Source organism: Aquarana catesbeiana, linkage group LG02 (genome assembly GCF_042186555.1).
Source record: "Aquarana catesbeiana isolate 2022-GZ linkage group LG02, ASM4218655v1, whole genome shotgun sequence".
Lineage (NCBI taxonomy): Eukaryota > Metazoa > Chordata > Amphibia > Anura > Ranidae > Aquarana > Aquarana catesbeiana.
Window position 1 is genome coordinate 174325373 of NC_133325.1, and position 27433 is coordinate 174352805.

The 27433-nt window shown below is 45.2% G+C and overlaps 1 protein-coding gene across 4 annotated transcripts in view; it reads left to right on the forward strand.

Annotated features, from left to right (window-relative positions):
* The window catches only part of STAT6 (signal transducer and activator of transcription 6), a 335779-nt gene that overhangs the window by 278048 nt on the left and 30298 nt on the right, over positions 1 to 27433 (forward strand). For all 4 annotated transcript variants that reach the window (XM_073613829.1, XM_073613831.1, XM_073613828.1 and 1 more), the window contains 3 exons: positions 460 to 517; positions 4169 to 4240; positions 12867 to 12929. In XM_073613829.1, coding sequence (XP_073469930.1) covers positions 460 to 517; positions 4169 to 4240; positions 12867 to 12929 — 193 coding nt within the window. The remainder of the gene's footprint in view (positions 1 to 459; positions 518 to 4168; positions 4241 to 12866; positions 12930 to 27433) is intronic.

Below are 27433 nucleotides of genomic sequence, written 5' to 3' on the forward strand. Positions count from 1 at the left end.
CACTCGAATTTGGCGCGAACGTCCCATATCGTTCGTAATTTGGCGAACGACCGAACACACGATATTCGAGTCGAACATGCGTTCGACTCGAACACGAAGCTCATCCCTAGCTGAGACACAGCAGTGGTGCCATTTGCTCCTGCGGCTGTCAATCAAAGTCAGTCAGTCAATCAGGGGAGAGAGGAGGCAGGCAGGGTCAGGCTCCATGTCTGAATGGACACAAGGAGCTGTGACTCAGCTCAGGTGCCCCCATAGGAACTGCTAACTGTGGGGGCACTCGATAGGAGGGAGGGGCCAGGAGCAGCAAAGATGGACCCGAGAAGAGGAGGATCCAGGCTGTATAACATGTTTGTTATTTTTATTTATTTTTTAAATGAGACTTTACAATCACTTTAACCTTTTGTACTATACTTTGCAAATCTCACACCAATCTTTCTATTTTTAATTTTCCTCCCCCAGAAGTCTCTATCAGCGGTAACGGGTACAAGAGAGCTGTTATTACATTAACAGTACCCGGGTAAGTTTCTTTCATCTACTATTTTTATTACATTTTAATTATAAAGAACCACATATACTGTAAAATGAATACCTTGTTGACAATATGGAATTAAAATGAAGCAAAAAATCCAATCTTGTTTTACTCTCCAGGAAATACAACTTTAACAGTAAAAAAAGCAGTTTAGCACACTGACCTTTTCCCTGACCTCCTGAACGCGTATTACATAGCTTTTAATTATACCCAATGGAAAAAGAGTCCATGTTGCAGAACACACAGCAAAACACCTAGTACATATTCCTGAATAAGTAGTGTAATAATATATAATTTCTGCTCAGATATAAGCAGCACATCACAAAGCCAATATTTGAAAATGTCCAGCTTAATACACAGCCAGTGTTACAGTGTGATATATAGACCAAAATGCAGGGACTTTGTTCTTAGTATTGTATAATACACATGCCACATTCTCCTGCACTAAGAGCCCATAAATAATAATTGTTTTGATTTCCCATTGCTTGTTAATCAAAAGTTGGCAGTGTGTAGTCACACTGCATTCTATGAGTATTGTTTCATCTTGCAGGAGAAGGACGTTTTGGCAGGAGCTAACACTCAGCCTCCCCAACCTTTAACAAAATTCCAGGACCGTGAGCTGGGTTTTATAAAGTAGAGAAGCTGGCAGGAGAGAACAGGTTTTCTTAAAGTGTAACTATGGACAAAATAAAAACTCACATATATTATGCAATCTGTCGGTAGTATTAACACAAAAGCTTTTTTATCCCCAGAGTACCCTCTGCAACATAGTTGTATTACTTATTGATCCTGCCAAAATATGTTTTTGTACATATCCTATAATAGGGAGACAATGCAGCTCGTTCTGCAGTGAAATTACATAGCAGCATTGGCATCTTATGGACAGGGTAGTCTTAGATGGGCATAAAGTTTTAAAGGAAAATACAAGCAAATCAAAGTGGTATTAAACCCAAAACAAAGATGTAATATATTGCAGCTTATAAATTATTATATGAGGTGGCTGCATTCATTTTTTTTGGCTTTTTTTCCTTTACGTATTTTCACCTAATGATACAGCTAGTCAGTCCCCACTTTACTTACCTCTCACAATTCTGAGCTGTAAAGGCTCCTGCAAGCCACTCCAATGATTTCAGGATGGATTTGAAATCCCCGCTGCTTTTTCTCCTCTCTGTCTCTGGCGCTGCCAGCACAGACCACGCAAATTCTAATTGGTCAGCACTGTCACATGAAGAATTATGCAAAAGCATATACCAATCTTACATCTTTTACATATTTTATATCTATTATAAGTGTAAAAGACACAAATGAATGTCTTGTGTGTGTCTGAATTTGATCTGGTATCATCCTCCTGGAATCCCCTGAACTCAGAAAGCAACACTGTAGGTGCAACTGATTGTGCTTCAGTGTCCATGTGCGAACAAGGAACATGACAATAGAAGAAGAGAGCAGAGAGACAGAGAGATGAGTGTGCTGCTGCTCTTTTCACAGTTCAGACTAGAGTTTCTCAACTGGGGTTCCATGAGAGGTCCCTAGGGGTTCCACCACAATCTACCTGTCAGTCGCAGGCAGCTGATGGGTAGATCACATCCCCTTTGCCGACACATGACGAGCTAGGCAGGGAAGCAGCTGTGATAGTGCTAGCTGTGGTGCACTGTTCCCTGCCGGCTCCTTCTCTCCTCCCTTCCACCCCAGGTGCTTGTATGTGACTTCACCTGGTATGGACTAAGAGGAGGAGGGGCCAGCGTGCATTGTTCTACATATGAAGGAAACCACTGCTAGTATAATGTGCTCTGCTGTGAGCCCCATGCACAACGAAAGTTCCCCAGGGGTTCTGCCACGATCTACCCACGGCCAGTTGACAGGTAGGTCGCATCACGTCTGCCAACTAGGGTTACCACCTTTTCCTCAAGCTAAACCTGAACACTTTAACAGCGCACAGCAAATGTTCCCCTCTCCTTAGAGACCCACCCCCCATTAAAACAGAGTGCCCTAGGGGGCATGTCATGGAGAGCAGACGTGTTGGCTAGGTGCTCTTTGATCCCCAGGCTTCCATATAGCGTCTAGCGACTGCATTTAGCCTCCTTCCACTGACCACGCCATGCCTACATGCCGCCGCACCGCCTCACAACCACCTGGCGGTGGTAAAAGCTCATCGGGTGGGCTACGAGCATATTTCTAGCCATAGAAATTTAGTCAAGTCAAGTGTGAACAAGCCCTTAGGTTATGACCCCATACATGCTTTCTTATATTGTATTTAATATGTATGACAGAGTAGTTCAACCATCCTAGAGAACTGATACTGTAAAAGCATATACGATAAATATATAAACAGTACATATTATTGATCTTGTCCTGTTATATTTGCACAAGCTTTAAAATGAACTTCTGTGTCTACAGAAAATGTACAAATGTAGCTCGTTGTCAACCTCTAAAATTACAATGTCCCATTGACGGGGAGCAATGGGAACAAAAATTGAATGCTGGACCCCTGGTGTCAGTGTCGGCGGCACAAAAACTGTAGCAATTGTTTATACTACATAGAGTGTATAGGACTCCGGTACAACTACACCATTGGGGAAGTAGAGACACACCCATATGTCCTAAGTGTCAGGTTCATCCAGGGGACCTCCTGCACATGTTGTGGAAGTGTCCCAGACTTGTGAGATATTGGAACAAAGTGGTCGCAATAATCAATTCTATCTTTCAGGTTCAGTTACCCATGGATCCACTGGTGTGCTTGCTTGAGGCTTGAGATGAGGACTTGTATTCCCCTCATACATACATTGCTCTTATTAGATTACTCTGTTTGGCAAGGAAGCTAGTAGCGAGATATTGGCTGTCTGCCCGGATTCTGACAAGCAAACAGTGGATCCAGGCGGTTAACGACATTCTTATTCGGGAAAAAAATACATATTCCCATAGAAAATCACCACAGAAATTCGAGAAAATATGGCAGTGTTGGCTGGGCGCCCCAGAAGTAGCTCCTCCACAACTGGTCCTTCACAGGCTGCTACAATGTTGATAGTCCAAAGGTGAGGAATGTAAAAATGTGAAATGCATGTTCTGGTTGACACACATTAGGGAGTGACGCAGTAGACTAGTGACCTTAGTGGTAAGGGGTTTACGGGTGTTGGGATATGCACCACGAGAAACGGTATAATGGCATTGTCAGGTTGAACTGGTTTATATTTTTTTGTTGTTGTTGTTTTTTCTCCTTTTTGAAGCTAAAGCAAAAGGCAAAAGGCTAATGCAAAAGGCAAGATAGAAGTTGTACTATGCACTTATATCAGCTATGGTATTGAGCTTGAATAAGTATTCCCTTTATTTGTACAAATGTCAAAGCTGTTTCTATGGTCTGTCTGTATACATTTCTGTTTTGTATGTGCCCTCTTGCTTTTGTACAATAAACACCTTTTTGATTTAAAAAAAAAAAAGTTACAATGTAAAAGCAAGCACAAACTGAGCATTTGCCATAATGCATAAGGAATACTTCAGGAGCTTGTACATATGAGCAAATAAGTTAATAAGTATTATTTACAATTTTTTTTTAACAGCCTGGCTATTATATTGCCAGAAAAGTTCAATTATACGTTTATATTATCTTGTATCTGACCTGCAAAATGTATTGTTTTTTATTAGGGATGAAAGTGAGTCAAAACACAATCCTTCTCCAATGGAAGTAGGTGATCCTTTCTGTTCATCAAGTTATCCGTGAGTATAGTAAAATAAATATCCACACGTAAAAGCCAAACCAATACACATGCAATGTAATATGACAGTCACCGTGTATTTTTCATAGGCCCTTTCAGTAAGGAAGCACTGTCCTAGGAAATGGTATTTATTGCTATAGTAGTGTTGGGGTGTTTAGGCTATCAGTCTCAATCTCCAGCCTACAGCTGTGAGATGTACTGACATCAGCAGAGAGTAGTGACCTCAGCTCCCTCACACAATTCTTTACTAGTAATCTAACCTTAACATTAACCCTACCTACAGCCTAAACCTAACCTTAAAAATCACCTAATACTATGCCTGCTTGTAATCCCAACCCTTACACTAACCCTCACTGTCACTCTAACCCTCATGCTAACCTTCCCTGTAACTTACACTAACAGTAACGCTCCCTGTAATGTTACCCTAACACTAACCCTCTGTGTAACCCCTCACACTAAGCCTTCTTATAACCCTAACACTCATTTTTGTTTTCCTGTAACCTTAGCAAGTGAGAGATTTCCAGCTACCATTTATTTTTTAACATTTTTTTATTATTTTAATTTTTTACTTTTTATTTTTATATTTCTTTTTTTTTTTTCTTCTTCCTCCTCCTGGTCCCTCTTTTCCCACCTCCACTCCTTCCTCCCTCTACTCCTCCTCCCTTTCCGTCTTCACCTCTTTCTCCTCCACCTCCTCATTCTCTTTGTTTATGGCATGAGGAGGGGTTTTGGGAAGCTGGGGTTATATATGTGTAGCACCCTCTAGTTAGGTAGGTGCTAGAGGTTAGATTTTTCTATAGAGTAGAAAAATTTAGGCAGGCCTAGCTGGTGGCTAGGCCTGTTTGTTTTCATTCTGGGCTGGGAATGGCTCAGGGCAGGGCTGGGTGACTCACAGGTAGCATTACTGTCACCTCCCTCTTCTTTCTAGAAGGTGCTGGAAAGTGAGGAGAAGAGGAGAGGTGGAGCTACCTGAGGTATTCTGAGGAGCCTTGACCAATTCCCAACTTGGATTGGCAGGGGGCAGGCCCCCTTAAATACCCAGGGTCAGCCCAGCTGGGGAGGGTTTGTCGGGTGGAAGAGATGGAGTAAGAGAGTGCTGAGGCTGTCAGGGCCTACAGGGAGCTCCCCAGTCTGGGGTGGGGGTGGGGGGGGGGGGGTGATCTTGGCCCTGGGCTCGGGTCATAGGCGTGCGCACATGGTGTGCCAGGTGTGCCTGGGCACACCCTAATCGCCTTGTGTGGTGCATATTCCCCCCTGTTTAGACCACTGATATTTCATCCCCAAAAAAAATGTTACAAAATAAAATCCTTTATTTAAAAATAAAATAAAAATAATGACACTGTCCACTGCCCTACTGACACCATCAGTACATATACACATGCATATGTATTTGAGCTTTGGGGTGCACACCCTAATGCAAGAGGCTGCGCACACCTATGGCTCGGGTGCAGCCAGGAGGAGAGAAGAGATCCTGGTAACAGAGGCACATGCAAGAGCAAGGAGAGGACATCGGGAGAGAGGGAGGACAACTGGTCGCAGCCAGGAGGGCTGGTGAGTGAGGCACAGTCGGGAGGACTGGGAAGGCACACCTGAGAGAACTGGAAGTTTGCCGTTTGAGATGAGTGCAGAACCAGAAGAGTGGACCGTGGGAAAAGGGGCAGTGGAAAGAGGCAGCTGCAGCCAAGAGGGCTGGCAGGGCCTGAAGAGGGTTTACTGGGATCAGTAGCTGAGTTGAGGATAGTTAGCACTAGTTAGAACTATTTCTACATCATAGGGGCCCAGGGCCCCTGCCCGCAAAAGGCAATTCACTGAGGTCTGGCTGAATTAGTGTCAGGCCTAACCATGTGGTGCAAGCTGGTCTGGGAATCTGCAACAAGTGAAGTGCTGGAGGAGTAATGGTCTGCAGCAAGTGAAGTTACATAGTTACATAGTTACATAGTAGTTACATAGTAGGTGAGGTTGAAAAAAGACACAAGTCCATCAAGTCCAACCTATGTGTGTGATTATGTGTCAGTATTACATTACATATCCCTGTATATTGCGGTCATTCAGGTGATTATCTAATAGTTTCTTGAAGCTATCAATGCTCCCCGCTGAGACCACCGCCTGTGGAAGGGAATTCCACATCCTTGCCGCTCTTACAGTAAAGAACCCTCTATGTAGTTTAAGGTTAAACCTCTTTTCTTCTAATTGTAATGAGTGGCCACGAGTCTTATTAAACTCTCTTCTGCGAAAAAGTTTTATCCCTATTGTGGGGTCACCAGTACAGTATTTGTAAATTGAAATCATATCCCCTCTCAAGCGTCTCTTCTCCAGAGAGAATAAGTTCAGTGCTCGCAACCTTTCCTCATAACTAAGATCCTCCAGACCCTTTATTAGCTTTGTTGCCCTTCTTTGTACTCGCTCCATTTCCAGTACGTCCCTCCTGAGGACTGGTGCCCAGAACTGGACAGCATACTCCAGGTGCGGGCGGACCAGAGTCTTGTAGAGCGGGAGAATTATCGTTTTATCTCTGCAGTTGATCCCCCTTTTAATGCATGCCTATATTCTGTTTGCTTTATTAGCAGCAGCTTGGCATTGCATGCCATTGCTGAGCCTATCATCCACTAGGACCCCCAAGTCCTTTTCCATCCTAGATTCCCCCAGAGGTTCTCCCCCCAGTGTATAGATTGCATTCATATTTTTGCCACCCAAATGCATTATTTTACATTTTTCTACATTGAACCTCATTTGCCATGTAGTCGCCCACCCCATTAATTTGTTCAGGTCTTTTTGCAAGATTTCCACATCCTGCGGAGAAGTTATTGCTCTGCTTAGCTTAGTATCGTCTGCAAATACAGAGATTGAACTGTTTATCCCATCCTCCTGGTCGTTTATGAACAAATTAAATAGGATTGGTCCCAGCACAGAACCCTGGGGAACCCCACTACCCACCCCTGACCATTCTGAGTACTCCCCATTTATCACCACCCTCTGAACACGCCCTTGTAGCCAGTTTTCAATCCATGTACTCACCCTATGGTCCATGCCAACGCACCTTATTTTGTACAGTAAACGTTTATGGGGAACTGTGTCAAATGCTTTTGCAAAATCCAGATACACCACGTCTACGGGCCTTCCTTTATCTAGATGGCAACTCACCTCCTCATAGAAGGTTAATAGATTGGTTTGGCAAGAACGATTCTTCATGAATCCATGCTGATTACTGCTAATGATATCATTCTTATTACTAAAATCTTGTATATAATCCCTTATCATCCCCTCCAAGAGTTAACATACTATTGATGTTAGGCTAACTGGTCTGTAATTCCCAGGGATGTTTTTTGGGCCCTTTTTAAATATTGGTGCTACATTGGCTTTTCTACAATCAGCTGGTACCATTCCAGTCAATAGACTGTCTGTAAAAATTAGGAACAACGGTCTGGCAATCACCTGACTGAGTTCCCTAAGTACCCTCAGATGCAAGCCATCTGGTCCCGGTGATTTATTAATGTTAAGTTTCTCAAGTCTAATTTTAATTCCGTCCTCTGTTAACCATGTAGGTGCTTCCTGTGTTGTGTCATGAGGATAAACACTGCAGTTTTGGTTACTGAAGCCCCCCGATTCACTCGTGAAGACTGAGGAGAAGAATAAATTCAATACCTTTGCCATCTCCCCATCCTTTGTAACCAGATGTCTTTCCTCATTCTTTATGGGGCCAATATGGTCTGTCCTCCCTTTTTTACTGTTTACATACTTAAAGAATTTCTTGGGATTTTTTTTGCTCTCCTCCGCTATGTGTCTTTCATGTTCTATCTTAGTCAACCTAATTGCACCCTTACATTTCTTATTGCATTCTTTATAAATTCTGAATGCTGTGGATGATCCCTCAACCTTGTATTTTTTGAAGGCCTTCTCCTTTGCTTTTATATGCATTTTTACATTGGAGTTAAGCCATCCAGGATGTTTGTTCGCTCTTTTAAATTTATTACCCAATGGGATACATTGGCTAATGCCCTTATTTAATATGCTCTTAAAGCAAACCCATCTCTCCTCCGTATTCTTTGTTCCTAATATTTTATCCCAATTTATGCCTTTTAGCAAGGTTTGTAGTTTAGGGAAGTTGGCTCTTTTGAAATTCAGTGTCTTTGTGTTCCCTTCATGTCTCCTATTTGTGTGATTTATACTGAAACTAATTGACCTGTGATCGCTGTTACCTAAATTGCCCCGTATTTCCACATCTGTTATCAGGTCTGTATTGTTGGTAATCAGTAGATCTAGTAATGTTTTATTTCTAGTTGGTGCGTCTACCATCTGACCCATAAAATTGTCCTGCAAGACACTAAGGAACTGGCGAGCCTTAAATGAATGCGCGGTTCCCTCCGCCCAGTCTATGTCTGGATAATTAAAATCCCCCATTATGATAACACTTCCCATTCTTGCTGCTATCTGATTTCACTTGGAGGGAGGGCAGGCACTAGTGAATCATTTACCATTATTTTTTCATTGTTTTAATTTAAGCAGCAGCTATCAGTGAGGGGTAGGTCTGTGAGCGCAGCATTTGGCACACAGGAGAGGGCGGTATTCCTGTGAACTAATCCAATTTGTGATAGGAGATCCGTCTCCACTTCCTCCCTCAGGTTAGGGGGCCTATAGCATACTCCCAGTATTATTTTCCCCTTAGCTTCATCCCTTTGGAGCTCTACCCATAAAGATTCCACCTCCTCCCTAGCCCCCTCAGTGATGTCATCTCTCACATTCACTTGTACATTATTCTTGATATATAGGCATACCCCTCCCCCTTTTTTACCCTCTCTGTCCTTGCGGTATAGGGTATACCCTTGAATGTTTGCCAGCCAATCATGAGAGCTGTTGAACCAGGTCTCTGAAATTCCCACAAAATCCAAATCCTCCTTGTACAACAGTATCTCTAGTTCACCCATCTTGTCCGCCAGGCTCCTGGCATTGGTGAACATGCCACATAGTTTAGACCGGTCGCATATTGTCCTCGTATTGGGTGTTTCAAGATTGCAACTTGGACTTGCTACTATACTCACCTTGTGTTTTTGTGCTTTGGTTAACCTACCACTAATGCCCCCAATACTACCCTCTGGAATATCTTCTGCGCTGGCTATCACTGTCTCTGGTCCCTCCCCCCATCGCCTAGTTTAAAAACCCCTCTAACTTTTTGGCCATCTTCATTCCCAGCAGATCTGCACCCTCCTCATTTAGGTGCAGTCCGTCCCTTCTATAGTACCGGTTACCGACTGAGAAGGTATAGGGTATACCCTTGAATGCTGGAGGGGTAACGGTCTGTAGCAAGCGAAGTACTGGAGGAGTGAAGGGAAAGAGGTTTTAAGCAAGAGTTGTGCTGGAGAGAAGACTGGAGTGTATATACAGGAGTGTATAAAGTAGTGCCAAGCATGTTACACTGAAACTTTCTGGGCATCCCATAATTTCCCATTCCCATTCCCATCCAAGGTCCATCCCCTCTGTTCTATGTCTCTGAGTGCCTGAGAGATGAATGCCGGGCTGGGCAGGGTGACAGGTGAACCACAGTATTCAGCAACCCCTACGGGGTCATGGCTACATGTGAAAAATATGCTTAGGGCATAATACATAATGAAGAAATAATGAAAACGGCACCCTTCCTCCAGTCTGTGGCCTGGGCGGTCCTACAATAAGATATTCCTACACAACATCACAAGTTTTCTAAGCATTTTAATTTTTTACAATTCGTTAATTACTTTATTTTTTTTCCCTTGTAAGGGAAAGCATTGGCAACAATGGCAATGCAAATCAAGTAATGGCAGCTATAAAAGAGGATTCAATTGGAATTTTTGGGTCTGCTCATTTGGTGGGAGACTCATTTCAATCTCCCTTGGTCTTTGGACTTTTCCTATTAGTCTTCCTATAGGAACAAGAGGTGAAGGGCAGAGAGCAGCAGAGTGAAGCCTTAAAACTGAAAAGCAACAATAGAAAAAAGTAGCTAAGGTGTTGACAATGGAAGAGCTACCTATCAACCAGACATGGACAGATATTGGTTCTTAAAGGGATTTTTGGGTGAACAGATTTGTGCCCACAGGCAGAGCATGTAGGAAAATGTATCCCATTGCTTTTGTTAAAGTAGATGTCACAGATTTTGACTAACAGCAGCGGCATTTGCTCCCGTTGCCTCAGCAAAGCTTGGGAGAGCTGCTACAGACAGGCACAGTGCTGGATCAACTGAAGTTATTAATACCTAACAGTGGCAGAACTACCAGGGTCGCAGCAGTCGCACTTGCGACCAGGCCCTGGAGTTCACTGTGGGGGGCCCCCGCCCGTTTCCCCCCGCCCGTTTTCCCCCCGCCCATTCTCCCCCCGCCCATTCTCCTGTTCTGACTTGTCCGCCCGTTCTAGCTGTGCCACTGTGAGGGGCCCGCCCGTTTGCTCGTTTGCTGCTGAGGGGAGGCTGAGCTGGTCGCTGAGGGGAGGGTGAGCGATGAGCACTATCACTTCACTGGGTCGCCCCGCCTATCCTCCCCTGAAAGAAGCCATGTAGCGAGGCGGACACTGAAAGGGAGGCATTAGCTGACCAGCTGACAACCAATAAAGTAATGGGGGAGAAGCTCTCCCCTCTGCGACAGAGGTGATGGGGGGATAGGGATCCCCACCCCCCCTTTACCACCACTGCCATGAGTCCCACCCCCCTTCACCACCACTGCCACAGGTCCCACTCCCCTCACCGCTGCCACTGATCCTACCCCCCTCACCACCACTGCCACGGATCCCACCCCCCTTCACCACCACTGCTGCCATGTATTTCACCCCCACTGCCATGGGTCCCACCACCCTTCACAACCACCGCTGCCACTGATCTCACTCCCCTTACCACCACTGCTTCCGCTGATTCCACCCTCCTCACCAACACCACCGCTGCCACGGATCCCACCTACTTCCCCACCACTGCTGCCACTGATCCCACTCCCCTCACCACCACCGCTGCCATGGATCCCACCCCCCCTTCACCACTGCTGCCATGGATCCCACCCCCCCTTCACCACCACTGCCATGGATCCCACCCCCCCTTCACCACTACTGCTGCCACTGATCTTACTCCTCTTTACCACCATCGCTGCCATGGATTCCACCACCCTTCACCACCACCACTGATCTCACCACCACCGCTGCCACGGATCCCACCCCCCTTCACCACCACTGCCACGGGTCCCACCACCCTTCACCACCACCTCTGCCACTGATCACACCCTTCTTCACCACTACACAGTTCCCACTACCCTTTACCACTATTGCTGCCACTGATCATATTCCCCTCACCACCATCACTGCCACTGATCCCACCCCCCTCTTCAACACTGCTGCCACTGATCCCACTCCCCTCACCACCACCGCTGCCATGGATCCCACCCCCCTTCACCATCACCACCAATGCCACGGGTCCCACCACCCTTCACTACCATCGCTGCCACTGATCCCACCCCACTTCACCACTACCACTGCAACTGATCCCACCCCCTCACCACCACCGCTGCCATTGATCCTACCCCCCTCACCACCACCGCTGCCACTGATCCCACCCCACCACCACCGCTGCCACTGATCCTACCCCCCTTCCCCACCACCGCTGCCACTGATCCCACCCCCCTTCACCACCACTGCTGCCACTTATCCCACCCCCCTCACCACCCCCACTTCCACTGATCCCACCACCATCCCTCTGCCCCTGATCCCATCTCCCACCACCATCCCTCTGCCACTGATCCCACCTCCACCACCTATCCCATTCCACCCACCACAACCACTGGTCCTATCCCTCCCACCACTGCCACTGATCGCATCACCCCCACCACTGCCACTGATCCCACCCCCCACCACCACCACTGATCCCACCCCCCCACCACCAATCCCATACCCCTCCCACCACAACTACTGCCACTGATCCCATACCCCCACCACTACTACTGCCACTGATCCTAAGGGGGCACTCAGGTGGATGTAAGGGGGCACTCTGGAGGCATTAAGGGACCACTCTGGAGATACTGTTTTAGTACCTCCAGAGGGCCCCATTATATCTTCCAGAGTGCTCCCTTACATCCTCCAAAATGCCCTCTAGTAATAGTAAGGTCAGTGGCATAACTACCAGAGTCTCAAAGGCCGCACTTGCGACTGGGCCCTAGTATTCCACCACCACATGGGGACCTCAAAACGCCAGGAGGTGGCCCACTGCAGAACATGAGAAAGGGCCTCGGGATGGGGTCAGGGGGGTCCCTTCATGGTTTCTTGGAACGGGGCCCTAAAGGTTGTAATTATGCCTCTAATACCTAAACTTTATTTACCTTAATGCAGGGAGTGCATTAAGGTAAAAAAAGTTTAGGCTTCAGAACCACTTTAAGGTGACAAAAGGCAAAAACCCTTACTTTATGTTTAAAGGCCAGGTGTGGAATTGTGGCTACTTTGAAAAGATATAATAAAATAGTTACAAAAATGTGAGGGGTGTACTCACTTTTGTGAGATACTGTGTGTGTGTGTGTGTGTATATATATATATATATATATATATATATATATATATATATATATATATATATATATATATATATATATATTATACCAGTTTATTGTTTATGTAACATGATTCTTTTCATTCAGGTCTCCGGTCTATGGTTCACCTGTAAGTCCCATACCACCCAGTAATCCACCACACATATACAGGTAAGATAATTATAGTATACTTACTGTATATACAATAATGTTTCTATACAGTACAGGTGATACTCGAAAAATTTGAATATCGTGCAAAAGTTCATTTATTTCACTAATGCAACTTAAAAGGTGAAACTAATATATGAGATAGACTCATTACATGCAAAGCAAGATAGTTCAAGCTGTGATTTGTCATAATTGTGATGATTATGGCTTACAGCTCATGAAAACCCCAAATCCACAATCTCAGAAAATTAGAATATTGTGAAAAGGTGCAATATTCTAGGCTCAAAGTGTCCCACTCTAATCAGCTAATTAAGCCATAACACCTGCAAAGGGTTCCTGAGCCTTTAAATGATCTCTCAGTCTGGTTCAGTAGGAATCACAAACATTGGAAAGAATGCTGACCTGACAGTTGTGCAGAAAACCATCATTGACATCATCCATAAGGCCCCTTTCACACATGCGGACAGTATGTCCGTATTTCATCCATCCGTTTTCGGATGAAATACGGACATACATGCATCCCTATGGGATAGCGGGTGTCAGCGGATGTACATCCGCTAACACCCGATGTCGTCCGCCTCCGCTCTCGTCCGATTCTGCGGACGGAAGAAAATCCCGTCTGTCCGCGTTCCTCCGATCCCCCATAGGGGAGAGCGGAGATCTGACAGGGCGGTCCCTGCACAGTGTGCGGGTCCCGCCCTGTCATCTGCCTGCTCAGCTGGGGAAAGCGGAGCGATCCCCGCTGAGCAGCGGATAAACACGGGGCGGATCAACACGGATCCGTCCCGTGTGAAAGGGGCCTAAGGAGGGAAAGCCTCAAAAGGTAATTGCAAAAGAAGTTGGATCCCAAAGTGCTGTATCAAAGCACATTAATAGAAAGTTATGTGGAAGGGAAAAGTGTGGAAGAAAAAGGTGCGCAAGCAGCAGGGATGACCGCAGCTTGGAAAGGATTCTCAGGAAAAGGCCATTCAAAAGTGTTGGGGGCTTTCACAAGGAGTGGACTGACGCTGGAGTCAGTGCATCAAGAGACACCACACACGGACGGATCCTGGACATGGGCTTCAAATGTCGTATTCCTCTTGTCAAGCCACTCCTGAACAAACAATGTCAGAAGCGTCTTACCTGGGCTAAAGAAAAACAGACCTGGTCTGTTGCTCAGTGGTCCAAAGTCCTCTTTTCTGATGAGAGCAAATTTTGCATCTCATTTGGAAACCAAGGACCCAGAGTATGGAGGAAGAATGGAGAGGCACACACTGCAAGATGCTTGAAGTCCAGTGTGAAGTTTCCACAGTCTGTGTTGATTTGGGGAGCCATGTCTTCTGGTGGTGTTGGTCCACTGTGCTTCATTTAGTCCAGGGTCAACGCAGCCGTCTACCAGGAGATTTTGGAGCACTTCATGCTTTCTTCCGCAGACGAGCTCTATGGGGATACTGACTTCATTTTCCAGCAGGACTTGGCACCTGCCCACACTGCCAAAAGCACCAAAACCTGGTTCAATGACCGTGGGATTACTGTGCTTGATTGGCCAGGAAACTCACCTGACCTGAACCCCATAGAGAATCTATGGGGCATTGCCAAGAGAAAGATGAGAGACATGAGGCCGAACACTGCAGAAGAGCTGAAGGCCGCTATTGAAGCATCCTGGTCTTCCATAACACCTCAGTAGTGCCACAGGCTGATAGCTTCCATGCCACGCCGCATTGAGGCAATAATTGCTGCAAAAGGGGCCCAAACCAAGTACTGAGTACATATGCATTTTTATACTTTTCAGAGGTCCGATATTGTTCTATGTACAATCCTTGTTTTATTGATTGCATGTAATATGCTAATTTTCTGAGATTGTAGATTTGGAGTTTTCATGAGCTGTAAGCCATAATCATCACAATTATGACAAATCACGTCTTGAACTATCTTGCTTTGCATGTAATGAGTCTATCTCATATATCAGTTTCACCTTTTAAGTTGCATTAGTGAAATAAATGAACTTTTGCACGATATTCTAATTTTTCGAGTATCACCCATATGTTAATCAAATGTAAAATATGCTCCATAGAAAGCAAATGATAGTAGTTCTGTAACTTGCTTATTACAGTTTTAAATGGCTAGTTAAAACTTTGTATTAGGTATTAAACCTTTTCCATGTCTGGGGTTCATTAATTCCCTGATGCCCAGGCTAAGTTTAGCAGTCTTCGTATATAACATTTAACTTGACTATAAAGCTATCACTTCAATGTGTTGGATACTGGCTCTGCTTGGGGAAGTTTATAAACCTATCCATACACTTACAGCATGGATTGTCATGTTGAGAGATATTTATATATAGTCTGCAGTCGAAAGAGTTCAATGCATGTTTTTTGCATGTAGTTTGGCCAAGAGTTTAATCCCAATATTATAAGGGGCCACTGTGTGTCAGACAACACTCAAAAGATGGAAGGGCCAAGTAAGGGTGAGCACACAGCAAAGGTCTTATCAGTGGCGGCTGGTGAAGTTTTAGGATGGGGGGTGCCAGACCCCACCCTTTCTTTTTGGTCCCTCCCACTTTTCATAAGCCCCACCCCTTATAGAATCCACCCACTCCGTCCCCTGTATTCCACTTGCTTCTACCCATAGTGTCAGGAGTATACAGCCCCTGCATCACAGAACAGCAGTATACAGCTCCAGCATCACAGTACAGGAGTATATAGCTCAGCCTCACAGATCAGGGTATAAAGCTCAGCATTACAAATCAGGGTATATAGCTCAGCATTACAGATCAGGTTATACAGCTCAGCCTCACAGATCAGAGTATATAGCTCAGGGTATACAGCTCAGCATTACAGATCAGGGTATATAGCTCAGCATTACAGATCAGGGTATATAGCTCAGCCTCACAGATCAGGGTATGCAGGTATACATCACCTGTCTTGTATACAGCTAGCTATATACACCCACCTTCCTTCCTGTATACAGATTACAGATGCATTACAGATCAAGGTATATAGCTCAACCTCACAGACTAGGGTATACAGCTCAGCATTACAGATCAGGGTATATTGCTCAGCATTACAGATCAGGATATATAGCTCAGCCTCACAGATCAGGGTATATAGCTCAGCATTACTGATCAGGGTATACAGCTCAGCATTACAGATCAGGGTATATAGCTCAGCCTCACAGATCAGGGTATGCAGGTATACATCACCTGTCTTGTATACAGCTAGCTATATAAACCCACCTTCCTTCCTGTATATAGAGACCTTCCTCCATCATCACTGACCGCAGATATACATCATCTGTCCTGTATACAGGTATATACAATAACAGGACAGATGATGTATATCTACACAGAGGAAGTTCTCTTTATATAGGAAGGAAGAAGGTGTGTGTATATAGCTGTATACACTACACAGGACAGATATACTCACAATTTGTGAGTGCTGCTTGATACACCTTATTTAACCACTTGATGCTCGCCCACCATCAAATGACGGCGGGATGGTGCGGCTCTCGTTCTGGGTGGACGTTATATGACGGCGCACCCGAATGGCCACTCCTGCGCCTCCTCATCAGTACCACCTAATCAGTGCCCATAAGTCTCAGCTCATCAGTGCCCATAAGTGCCACCTCATCAGTGCCCATCAGTGCAGCCTATTAGTGCCCATCAGTGCCGCCTCATCAGTGCACATCAGTGAAGGAGAAAAATTACTTATTTACAAAAGTTACTGACAGAAACTAAGAAAAACCTTTTTTTTTTAAGAAAAAACTTAAAATCCCAGCAGTGATTAAATACCACCAAAAGAAAGCTCTATTTGTGTGAAGAAAATTATAAAAATTTCACATGATTACAGTGTTGTATGACCGTGCAATTGTCATTCAAAGTGTGACAGCGCTGAAAGCTGAAAAATGGCTTGGACAGGAAGAGGGTCAAAGTGCCCGGTAGATAAGTGGTTAAACTGCTTGTAACTTACTAATTAATAACACAATAATGGCAAAACCCTCTATGGAAATCTCAATAAACTTCAATATCACCACAATACCGGTCTCTGTGATATGTAACGTCACATATAATACACATCACACTGAATATAAGACATAAAAAATTATTGCAAACTTAGCAGAGATAGTGGAAACCCCTTCTACATATATTTGGCAGTAGACTGTGTCAGTAAAGCAGTGGACAGTGTCAGCAGGGCAGTGGATGGTGTCCATTGCTTATCAATGCAGCCTATTAATGCCTATAATTTCAGTCTCATCAGTGCAGCATATCAGTGCAGTCTTATCAGTGCCCATAAGTGCGGCCTCAGTGCCCATCAGTGCAGAATATCAGTGCCGCCTATCTTTGTCCATAAGTACCGCTAGGGATGAGCCCATGGTTCGAGTCGAACGTAAGTTTGACTCAAACATCGGGTGTTCGTTTGTTCTAAAATGAACCAAACATATGGGACGTTCGTGTAAAATTTGAGCACCGCGGAATGCCCCATATTGCACTGCGAGTTCGCAGTGCATTGCTATGTGATGATTGGCCAAAGCATGAACCCGACCTGTATGCTTTGGCCAATTACAGCGTGCTCTGCTGAGTCCACGCCCCACACTATATAAGGCTGCTTACAGAGCGGCCATGTATAGTGTTGTTGCCGTGGACAGAGAGATAGCTTGAGTTAGATTAAGCAGGCAGGTTATTCAGTTAGTGGCAGTGTATTTGATATATATATATATATATATATATATATATATATATATATATATATACACAGTCTAATATATTAAGGAAAATTGTTGCCCATACTTACCATAATTTAACTTTCCTGGATCCTCCCCATGTCAGCCTACTATGGGTCAGCTCTGCCCTCTCTGACCCCTCCAGAACCACCTTTTTTTTAGCCCATAAAGGGCGGCTGTTGGAGCAGCCCAATGTTCAAATACCCTTCCTCGCGACGGAAGATAGGGTGGGAATCCCCGGCTGACATGGGGAGGATCCAGGAAAGGAAAATTACGGTAAGTATGAGCAACAATTTTCCTTATTCCTGGACCTCCCCATGTCAGCCTACTATGGGATGTACTAAGCAACCTTCGATAAGGGAGGGAAAGAACAAAACAAGTCAGAGAGTATACTGCTGCTTAAACAAATTTAATGGCCGACAGACGCAGAAATAACAGAAGAACCAAACTTTTCTGCAGGAAAGAGGGCTACATTTAGCCTATAATGCTGGATAAACGTGTTGGGTGCTCTCCAACTCGCTGCTCTGCACACTACCTTGGGTGACACCTTTGCATAAGCTGCCCATGATGCTGCCATACCCCTGGTTGAATGCGCTCTGATCTCTGCAGGAGAGGGAAGGCCCAGGGACTCGTAAGCGATCTGGATGGTCTTCACATCCAGGATGAGACAATCCTAGGTGAGGCCCTTTTTAGGTCCCAAAGGAAAAACGAAAAATTGATCTTGCTTGCGAAACTTCTCAGACTGCTCCAAGTAAGCTGAAATAGAGGAGACCAAGTCTAGCCTCTTCCAATCATCCTGCAACTGGTCCACGGTGAAGGCTGGCAGAATAGTTTCCCAATTCATGTGAAAGGCAGTAGAGACCTTTGGTAGAAAGCTAGGAACCGATCTGAGAATAATCTTGTTGGGAAAAATCACACAAAAAGGCTCTTTGGATGAAAAGGCGCATAATTCGGAAACCCTCCTGGCGGAGGCTATGGCCGTCAAGAACACTGTCCTCAATGTTAGATGAAATAAAGAACAGGATGATGTTGGGTCAAAAGGAGGAGCCAACAAGGCTTTTAAGACCAGAGTCAGGTCCCATTTGGGAAAGTAAGACTTCAGGGGAGGTCTGATTTTAATGGCTGCCTTCAGGAAACGGATCATGACAGGATCTAAAACCCACCTGGAATTCGTCATTGCCGAAAGAGCAGAAATCTGGACCTTCAGGGAATTATAAGCCAGGCCATTGTCCAGACCCTGCTGAAGAAATTCCAAGATGTTCGAGACTGAAGGAGATTCAGGCTGCCGGCCCCTCTCTGCAGCGATGCATCGGAAAGCCTTCCATACCCGGTGATAGGTCGAGTTTGTAGATTTTTTACAAGACTTTAATAAGGTGCTCAACACTCACTCTGAGAGGCCTAAATCCTTGAGAGATCTCCTCTCAATTTCCATGCCATTAGCCTCAGCCCCCTGGGGTTTGGATGACATATTCCATTCTGGAGCAGGAGCCCCTGACAAGGTGTTAGCGGGATTGGTTGACACATCTTCATTCTCCACACCAGTGGGAACCATGGCTTCCTGGGCCAAAACGGTAGAACTGCTATGGCTGTGACCCTCTCCCTGTAAATCTTCAATAGGGTCTTGAGGATTAAAGGAAGCGGAGGGAACACATACACCAGGGGGAAGTCCCACGGTTTGGACAGAGCATCTTGGCCGTAAGCTTGTGGATGGTATGTTCAGGAGAAGAAGCAAGGAAGCTGGGCATTCCTCACCGATGCCATGAGGTCTATTACAGGCAACCCCCAGACTCTAAAGATCCTTCACAGGAATTTCGGATTCAAGGCCCATTCGCCTGGATCCACAAAGCTCCGACTCAACTGGTCTGCTAAGGTATTCTCGGGCCCTGGGAGATAGGCAGCCGTCAGGGAAACGAGATTCCTCTCCGCCCACTGGAATATCTGGCATGCGACTTGAAGAAGGACCCGGCTCCTGGTGCCCCCCTGACGGGACACGTACACGACAGTGGTCTTGTTGTCTGACAATATTTTGACAACTTGATCTTTCAAGAGTGGTCGGAAAGCTAGAAGATCGCGCCGGACGGCCTCCAACTCTAGGAAGTTTGCTGTTTGTGAGATGAACGTGGGGGGGCCACTGACCCTGAGCCTGCTGAAGGGAAGCCGCCGTGACGTCACCTGCCCGGCTCAGTGCCGCTCAGAGACACACGAGGGGCGCACTGCAGAGCCCAGCAGACTGCTAGACACCAGGGAAAAGCAAGGTAACAAGCGGTATGCTTGACAAAACACAGCCCCACATAACCTGCCTGTTTCTAGCTGCCAGAAAAAACACAGTTCTTTAAACTGTTAGCACATGTCCCTGCACCACGGGAACCCACCTCCTTGGGAGATTTACAGCCCATCTGGGGGGGTCTTCTGTACTGAGAGAGGCTTAACCCGAACAGGAGCCATGTTAACCCATTCTTCACACATTGTAGTATATATTTTTTTTTTTTTAAAAAGGCATCCAGAGCAAGGATGAAAAAAGAACATTGGGCTGGTCTGACAGCCGCCCTTTATGGGCTAGAAAAAAGGTGGTCCTGGAGGGGTCAGAGAGGGCGGAGCTGACCCATAGTAGCCTGACATGGGGAGGTCCAGGAAATATATATATTCTATATATACTCTGCATCCAATGTAGCCTTAGCCTATATCTACAGTGCATTCTGTGGTGTACAGTTGCTAATAAAGTGCAGGCAGTGTACACAGTATGTAATACAGTGTGTACAGTTTTTAATACACTTCAGGCAGTGTACACAGTATCTAATACAATGTGTACAGTTTCTACTACACTTCTGGTGGTGTACACGGTATACAATACAGTGCAGCCATTGTACAGTTTCTAATACAGTGCAGGCAGTGTACACAGTATCTAATACATTGTGTACAGTTTCTACTACACTTCTGGTGGTGTACACAGTATACAGTGCAGTGCAGCCGTTGTAAAGTTTCCAATACACTACAGGTGGTGTACACAGTATCTATTACAGTGTAGTTTGGTGTTGCAAAACAAAAAATACATCATGTCTCATTGGTGTCCATATGTGCAGCTGGGATTGTTAACAGACAGCAGACGGATGACAGAGCACCGACCTTCCTTCCTGTATATGGAGACCTTCCTCCATCATCACTGACTACAGATATACATCATGTCAGGGCTGGGCTCAGCCCTTCCTTCTCTTAGCTGGCCACTCAGCTGTCGACTAATTGCCAGCTCCTTTCTCTCCATAGTGACTCACCTGTTGATGATATCCTGCTCGTCAGTCCTGCTTACTTAAGCCGTCCAGCCCAGATAATCTCTGCCCTCGCCTTGGTTACATCTCTAGAGATGCTCTCCCATGTTCCTTTTAAAGACTTGCTTGGCTGACGTTCCTTCTGGCTCCAGATCCTGCTTGCTGTTCTACTATGCTCATCTCTGGCTCCCTGACCTATTGGCTTGTCTGACTATCCGTTCCGGTTCCTGAACTCTGGCTATGTTTTGACTACGTTTACTCTGTTTACCTTTTTATTACTATTATCAAACAAGTGTGATTTAACTGTACTTCTGCCTCAGTCTGATTCATGGTTTCTGACAGTAGGTGAAGGCCATGAATTCAGAAGATGCAGTCAATCCACTTGTTGGTAATATTTTTTCCAGATTGGATGAGCAGGATCACTGCATGGATCAGTTTTTCATGGTGTTACAAATGCTCCTGAGTCGCACGGCTCACCTGGAATCTCCCACTGTGGCTGTCCGGTACAACCTGTGTTGCAGGCTGTCCCTGCTGCTGCTCCAGTCTCTGTGCCGGCACCCGCCTGCAGTATTACCTCTATAAGAGGTATGTCTGGTTCCTCTCCGCTTCCCCAGCGATTTGGGGGTGATCCTGTCCAATGCAGAGGGTTTCTCAACCAGGTTGAGCTATACCTTGAGATGCTGCCCCAAGCATTTCCCACGGACAGGAGCAAAGTAGGTTTCGTGATATCTTTGCTTTCTAAGAGAGCCTTGGCCTGGGCAAACCCTCTATGGGAGACGCAAAAACCTGTTGTCTTAAGTTACTCGGAGCTTGTGGCTTCTTTTAAAAGATAGATAAAAGGGGATTTTGCGAGCCACAATGGTATATTGCCTCAAATGTGGAAATCACCTAGCTGCCCGCGCAGAACACGTTTCATATGCCGTGCAATACAGTGTATACAAAAGATGCGCTAAGGTGAAAATATCAATCTGGAGATTATTAATGCATATGAGGTATACTGAAAATACTGCATAAGTGGCTTATCCAGCCACAGCAAGGCACAAAGGATATATATAAAAAAACAAGTGATTTCAAAGTGCAATGTGTAAATAATATACTAGATGTATACCATTAGAATGAGAGTAGCAATTACTGAACTACTGCCTGTATACAGTCAGGTCCATAAATATTGGGACATCGACACAATTCTAATCTTTTTGGCTCTATACACCACCACAATGGATTTGAAATAAAACTAACAAGATGTGCTTTAACTGCAGACTTTCAGCTTTAATTTGAGGGTATTTACATCCAAATCAGGTGAATGGTGTAGGAATTACAACAGTTTGTATATGTGCCTCCCACTTTTTAAGGGACCAAAAGTAATTGGCTGCTCAGCTGTTCCATGGCCAGGTGTGTGTTATTCCCTCATTATCCCATTTACAAGGAGCAGATAAAAGGTCCAGAGTTCATTTCAAATGTGCTATTTGCTTTTGGAATCTGTTGCTGTCAACTCTCAATATGAAATCCAAAGAGCTGTCACTATCAGTGAAGCTAGCCATCATTAGGCTTAAAAAACAAAACACACCCATCAGAGAGGTAGCAAAAACATTAGGTGTGGCCAAATCAAATGTTTGGAACATCCTTAAAAAAAAGAACGCACCGGTGAGTTCAGCAACACCAAAAGACCCGGAAGACCACAGAAAACAACTGTGGTAGATGACCGAAGAATTATTTCCCTGGTGAAGAAAACACCCTTCACAAAAGTTGGCCAGATCAAGAACACTCTCCAGGAGGTAGGTGTATGTGTGTCAAAGTCAACAATCAAGAGAAGACTTCACCAGAGTGAATACAGAGGGTTCACCACAAGATGAAACCATTGGTGAGCCTCAAAAAGGAAGGCCAGATTAGAGTTTGCCAAACAACATCTAAAAAAGCCTTCACAGTTCTGGAACAACATCCTATGGACAGATGAGACCAAGATCAACTTGTACCAGAGTGATGGGAAGAGAAGAGTTTGGAGAAGGAAAGGAACTGCTCATGATCCAAAGCATACCACCTCATCAGTGAAGCATGGTGGTGGTAGTGTCATAGCGTGGGCACGTATGGCTGCCAATGGAACTGGTTCTCTTGTATTTATTGATGATGTGACTGCTGACAAAAGCAGCAGGATGAATTCTGAAGTGTATCAGGCAATATTATCTGTTAATATTCAGCAAAATGCTTCAGAACTCATTGGACGGCGCTTCACAGTGCAGATGGACAATGACCCGAAGAATACTGCGAAAGCAACCAAAGAGTTTTTAAGGGAAAGAAGTGGAATGTTATGCAATGGCCAAGTCATTCACCTGTCCTGAATCCAATTGAGCGTGAATTTCACTTGCTGAAAACAAAACTGAAGGGAAAATGCCCCAAGAACAAGCAGGAACTGAAGACAGTTGCAGTAGAGGCCTGGCAAAGCATCACCAGGGATGAAACCCAGCATCTGGTGATGTCTATGCGTTCCAGACTTCAGGCTGTAATTGACTGCAAAGGATTTGCAACCAAGTATTAAAAAGTGAAAGCTTGATGGATGATTGTTAATCTGTCCCATTACTTTTGGTCCCTTAAAAAGTGAGAGGCACATATACAAACTGTTGTTATTCCTACACCGTTTCTCCTAATTTGGATGTAAATACCCTCTAATTAAAGCTGAAAGTCTGCAGTTAAAGCACATCTTGTTTGTTTCATTTTAAATCCATTGTGGTGGTGTATAGAGCAAAAAAAATTAGAATTGTGTCGATGTCCCAAAATTTATGGACCTGACTGTATATAATGGATGAAAAAATCATTTATATATTCTGAAATTTACCATGTAAAAAAAAAAAAATTAAATAAATATATCACAGTGATAAGTGCAAAATACAACAAAGTGCCAAGTGCCACACAATGAATGTGAATATCAAATCCAAGATGTGGTACGTGATTATTAAAGTCCAATTTATGAAAGACATGCACATAAAGTCCATAAAAACAGTTCATAAAAAATCCAACCTGCGTGCATTAATCTTAGTGCTTAGTGCTCAGAATTCCATGCTCAAGTGCCATCCAGTGACCCCCCCGGGGACAGCCGCTCACCTCAGAGCGTGCGACTCAGCTGAGTCTAAACACGCTTATGAGCCATCCCACGGCTCAGTGATGGAATCCAGATAAACAGTTTTCAGCAGCAACTCCACAGTTAGGAATAAAGGAAAAGAAAAACTGGATAGTGTGATATCGTTTATAAATATTTATTAGAATAAAAGCTCCCTACATTAGGGTACTCACATTTGCAAGGTGCGTGAGTGCACCAATCTGATAACAGTCTCCAAAGTGTGCCTCAAAGTTTGCCTGTCAGAAGGGATAAGCTGTGCATCGCATCTCAGTGGAGTGAAAGGCTCCGTGCTCCATCCTGGCCCTTCCCCTACGCGTGTTCGACACAGGGTCACGTGTCTTCATCAGGAGGATTTTGCTTTTTGCTTTTTTGCTTTTTTTCTGCTTTTTCTCATGGTCTCTCGGATACCATCAAGGATGAGATAACAGCCTGAGATATACCCACTGAGCTGGAGAAGTTGATCAAGTTTGCCATCCTCATTGACTCCAGACTCAGAGAAAGACTCCCTTTTAAGGAGTGCTTGCGGAAGCCTCCCGTACATTTGTCTCCGAACTTTGCAGTCCCACCCTTGCCTCCCTCACCTCCCATGCTTTCTGGTACCGAGTCGGTATGTGAAGATGAACCCATGCACTTGGGCTTCACGCGTCTTTCTGCGGCTGAGGTAACCCTTAGGAGGAGGGAGAGATTGTGCCTTTATTATGGCCAGGCAGGTCACTTTTTGAAGTCTTGTCCTACCCCTCCAGGGAACGCCCGAACCTTGAGGTACTGTCACGGACAGACCTTAGGTGGGGTTGTTTCGTCCCCAGTTATTCAGAAGGATAAGCCCCTGGTTTCGGCTACCCTTTCTTGGGCTGAGTCGTCCGTCGAGATACAGGCTCTCATCGACTCTGGGGCTGCAGGCCTGTTCATTGATGCTGCCTTTGTATCGAAGCACTCGATTCCTATGCAGCTGCGTGACACTCCACTTGCCATTGAGGTTCTTGATGGGAGACCTCTACAGCCTACCCATATGACTCATGAGACTGTTCCGTTGTCCATGGCCGTAGGGGCTCTTCAACATGAGATAATCCAATTCCAAGTTATTTCCTCACCTAAGTTTCCGCTGGTTATTGGTTATCCTTGGTTACAGAGGCACAACCCCTCTTTTGATTGGCTCTGTACTGAGGTTCTCTCCTGGTCACCACAATGCAGTAAGACATGCTTCCAGAAGGTAGCCAAGGTCCTGTGCACCTCTTCACTCTCTGCCTGGGGAGTACAGAGATTTTAGCGATGTCTTTAACAAAGGTCAAGCTGGTAGTTTGCCTCCACACCGGTCATATGATTGCACAATTGACCTTGAACCTGGTGCCATACCCCCTCGTGACCGAGTTTACCCTTTGTCAGACTTGAAGGATAGGGCCATGGAGCAGTATGTTGCAGATGCACTTTCTCGAGGTTTCATCCGCAAATCTTCATCTCCTGCTGGTGCTGGTTTCTTTTTTGTGAAGAAGAAGAGTGGTGAACTGAGACCTTGTATTGATTATAGGGGTCTCAACCGTTTCACGATTAAGAATGCCTATTCGATTCCGTTGATTGCGAAGTTATTTGACCGCCTCAAGGGAGCAACGGTTTTCACAAAGTTTGATTTGAGAGGGGCATACAATCTCGTGAGGATTAAAGAGGGATTAAGGAGGGCGACGAGTGGAAAACTGCATTTAATACAAGAACAGACCATTATGAGTACCTCATAATGCCTTTTGGCCTTTGTAATGCTCTGGCAGTTTTCCAGGAATTTATTAACGATGTCCTTCGAGATTTGTTGCAGTTATATGTGGTGGTTTATCTCAACAATATCCTCATATTTTCCAAGTCCCTGGAGAGCCACCACACAGATGTCTGTCATGTGCTTCAGAAACTAAGAGAGAACAATCTCTATTGTAAATTGGAGAAGTGTGAATTCTATCGTGAACAGGTTAAATTCCTGGGTTATGTCATTTCCACTGCTGGTTTTTCGATGGACCTAAGAAACTTTCAGCAGTCCTACAGTGGCCCCGACCCGTGGGTTTACGTCCTCTGCAACGTTTTCTAGGCTTTGCCAACTATTATTGGAAGTTTATTTATAACTTCTCATCTCTGGTCTAGCCCCTGACTGATATGACCAGAAAGGACGATAACCCATAGAGTTGGTCTCCGGAGTCCATTAAAGCCTTGGAGAGTCTTAAGGCTGCCTTTGTTTCTGCTCCTGTGTTTCTGCTCCTGTGATCCATCCTGATCCTATGTTACCTTTTATCCTTGAGGTTGGAGTTGGCACCCTTCTGTCTCAGCGTCCTACCTCTGAGAGCGCTATGCATCCTTGTGGCTACTTTTCCAAGAAATTGTCACCTGCGGAGTGCAATTACGAGATTGGTGACAGAGAGCTGTTAGCGATCATTTTAGCCCTGAAAGAATGGAGACATCTCCTCGAAGGTACCACTGTGCCGATCCTCATTCTTACTGACCATAAGAATCTCACATTCTTGTCTGAGGCTAAACACCTCTCTCCCAGAAGGGCGTGATGGCTCTTTTCTAGTTTCAATTACATTGTCTCATTCTTACCCGGTACTAAGAATGTAAGGGCTGGCGCTTTGTCACAACAATTTTCCTCCACTTCCAAGATGGAGTCAGTTCTGGTTCCTGTGATTCCTCCTGATCGTATTCTGGCTATGGTTCGCACCAGTCTCACTTCTCCTTTGGGTGACGAAATTCTTGCTGCTCAGGTCCATGCTCCTCCTGAGAAACCTTGTGACCGCTGCTTTGTCTGAGAGAGTCTTCGTACTGCGTGCTCCAGACTTACCTTCCTCCGAAGGCTGCTGGCCACCCTGGAAAGAATCAACTCTTTTGGGCCATTTCCCAACAATTCTGGTTACCTAGTCTACGTGCTGATGTAACCACCTTCGTAGCTGCCTGTTCCATTTGTGCTCAAAGTAAGACTCCGCAACACCTTCCAGTGGGCCTCCTACAACCCATACCCAATGGAGAGAGGCCCTGGACCCACCTGTCTATGGATTTCATTGTGGAGTTACCCAACTCCCAGGGCAACACAGTTATCCTTATGGTGTTTGACTGGTTCTTGAAAATGACCCATTGTATTCCACTTAAGAAGTTGCCCACTTCTAAGGAACTGGCTTCCATTTTTGCTTGGGAGATCTTTCGCTTACATGGGCTACCCAAGGTGATTGTACAGGGGTAGTCAGTTTGTGTCCTAGTTCTGGCGAGCCTTTTGTGCACAGTTGGCAATTCAGTTTGCTTTCTCCTCTGCGTAACACCCACAGTCTAATGGGACCACAGAATGAGCCAATCAGTCCTTGGAGCAATTTCTACGTTGCTATATTTCTGACCATCATAACAACTGAAGAAGAATTGGTTTCCCCTTCTTGCCACGAGGGATCCTCTCCTTTTTCACATATTATGGACTG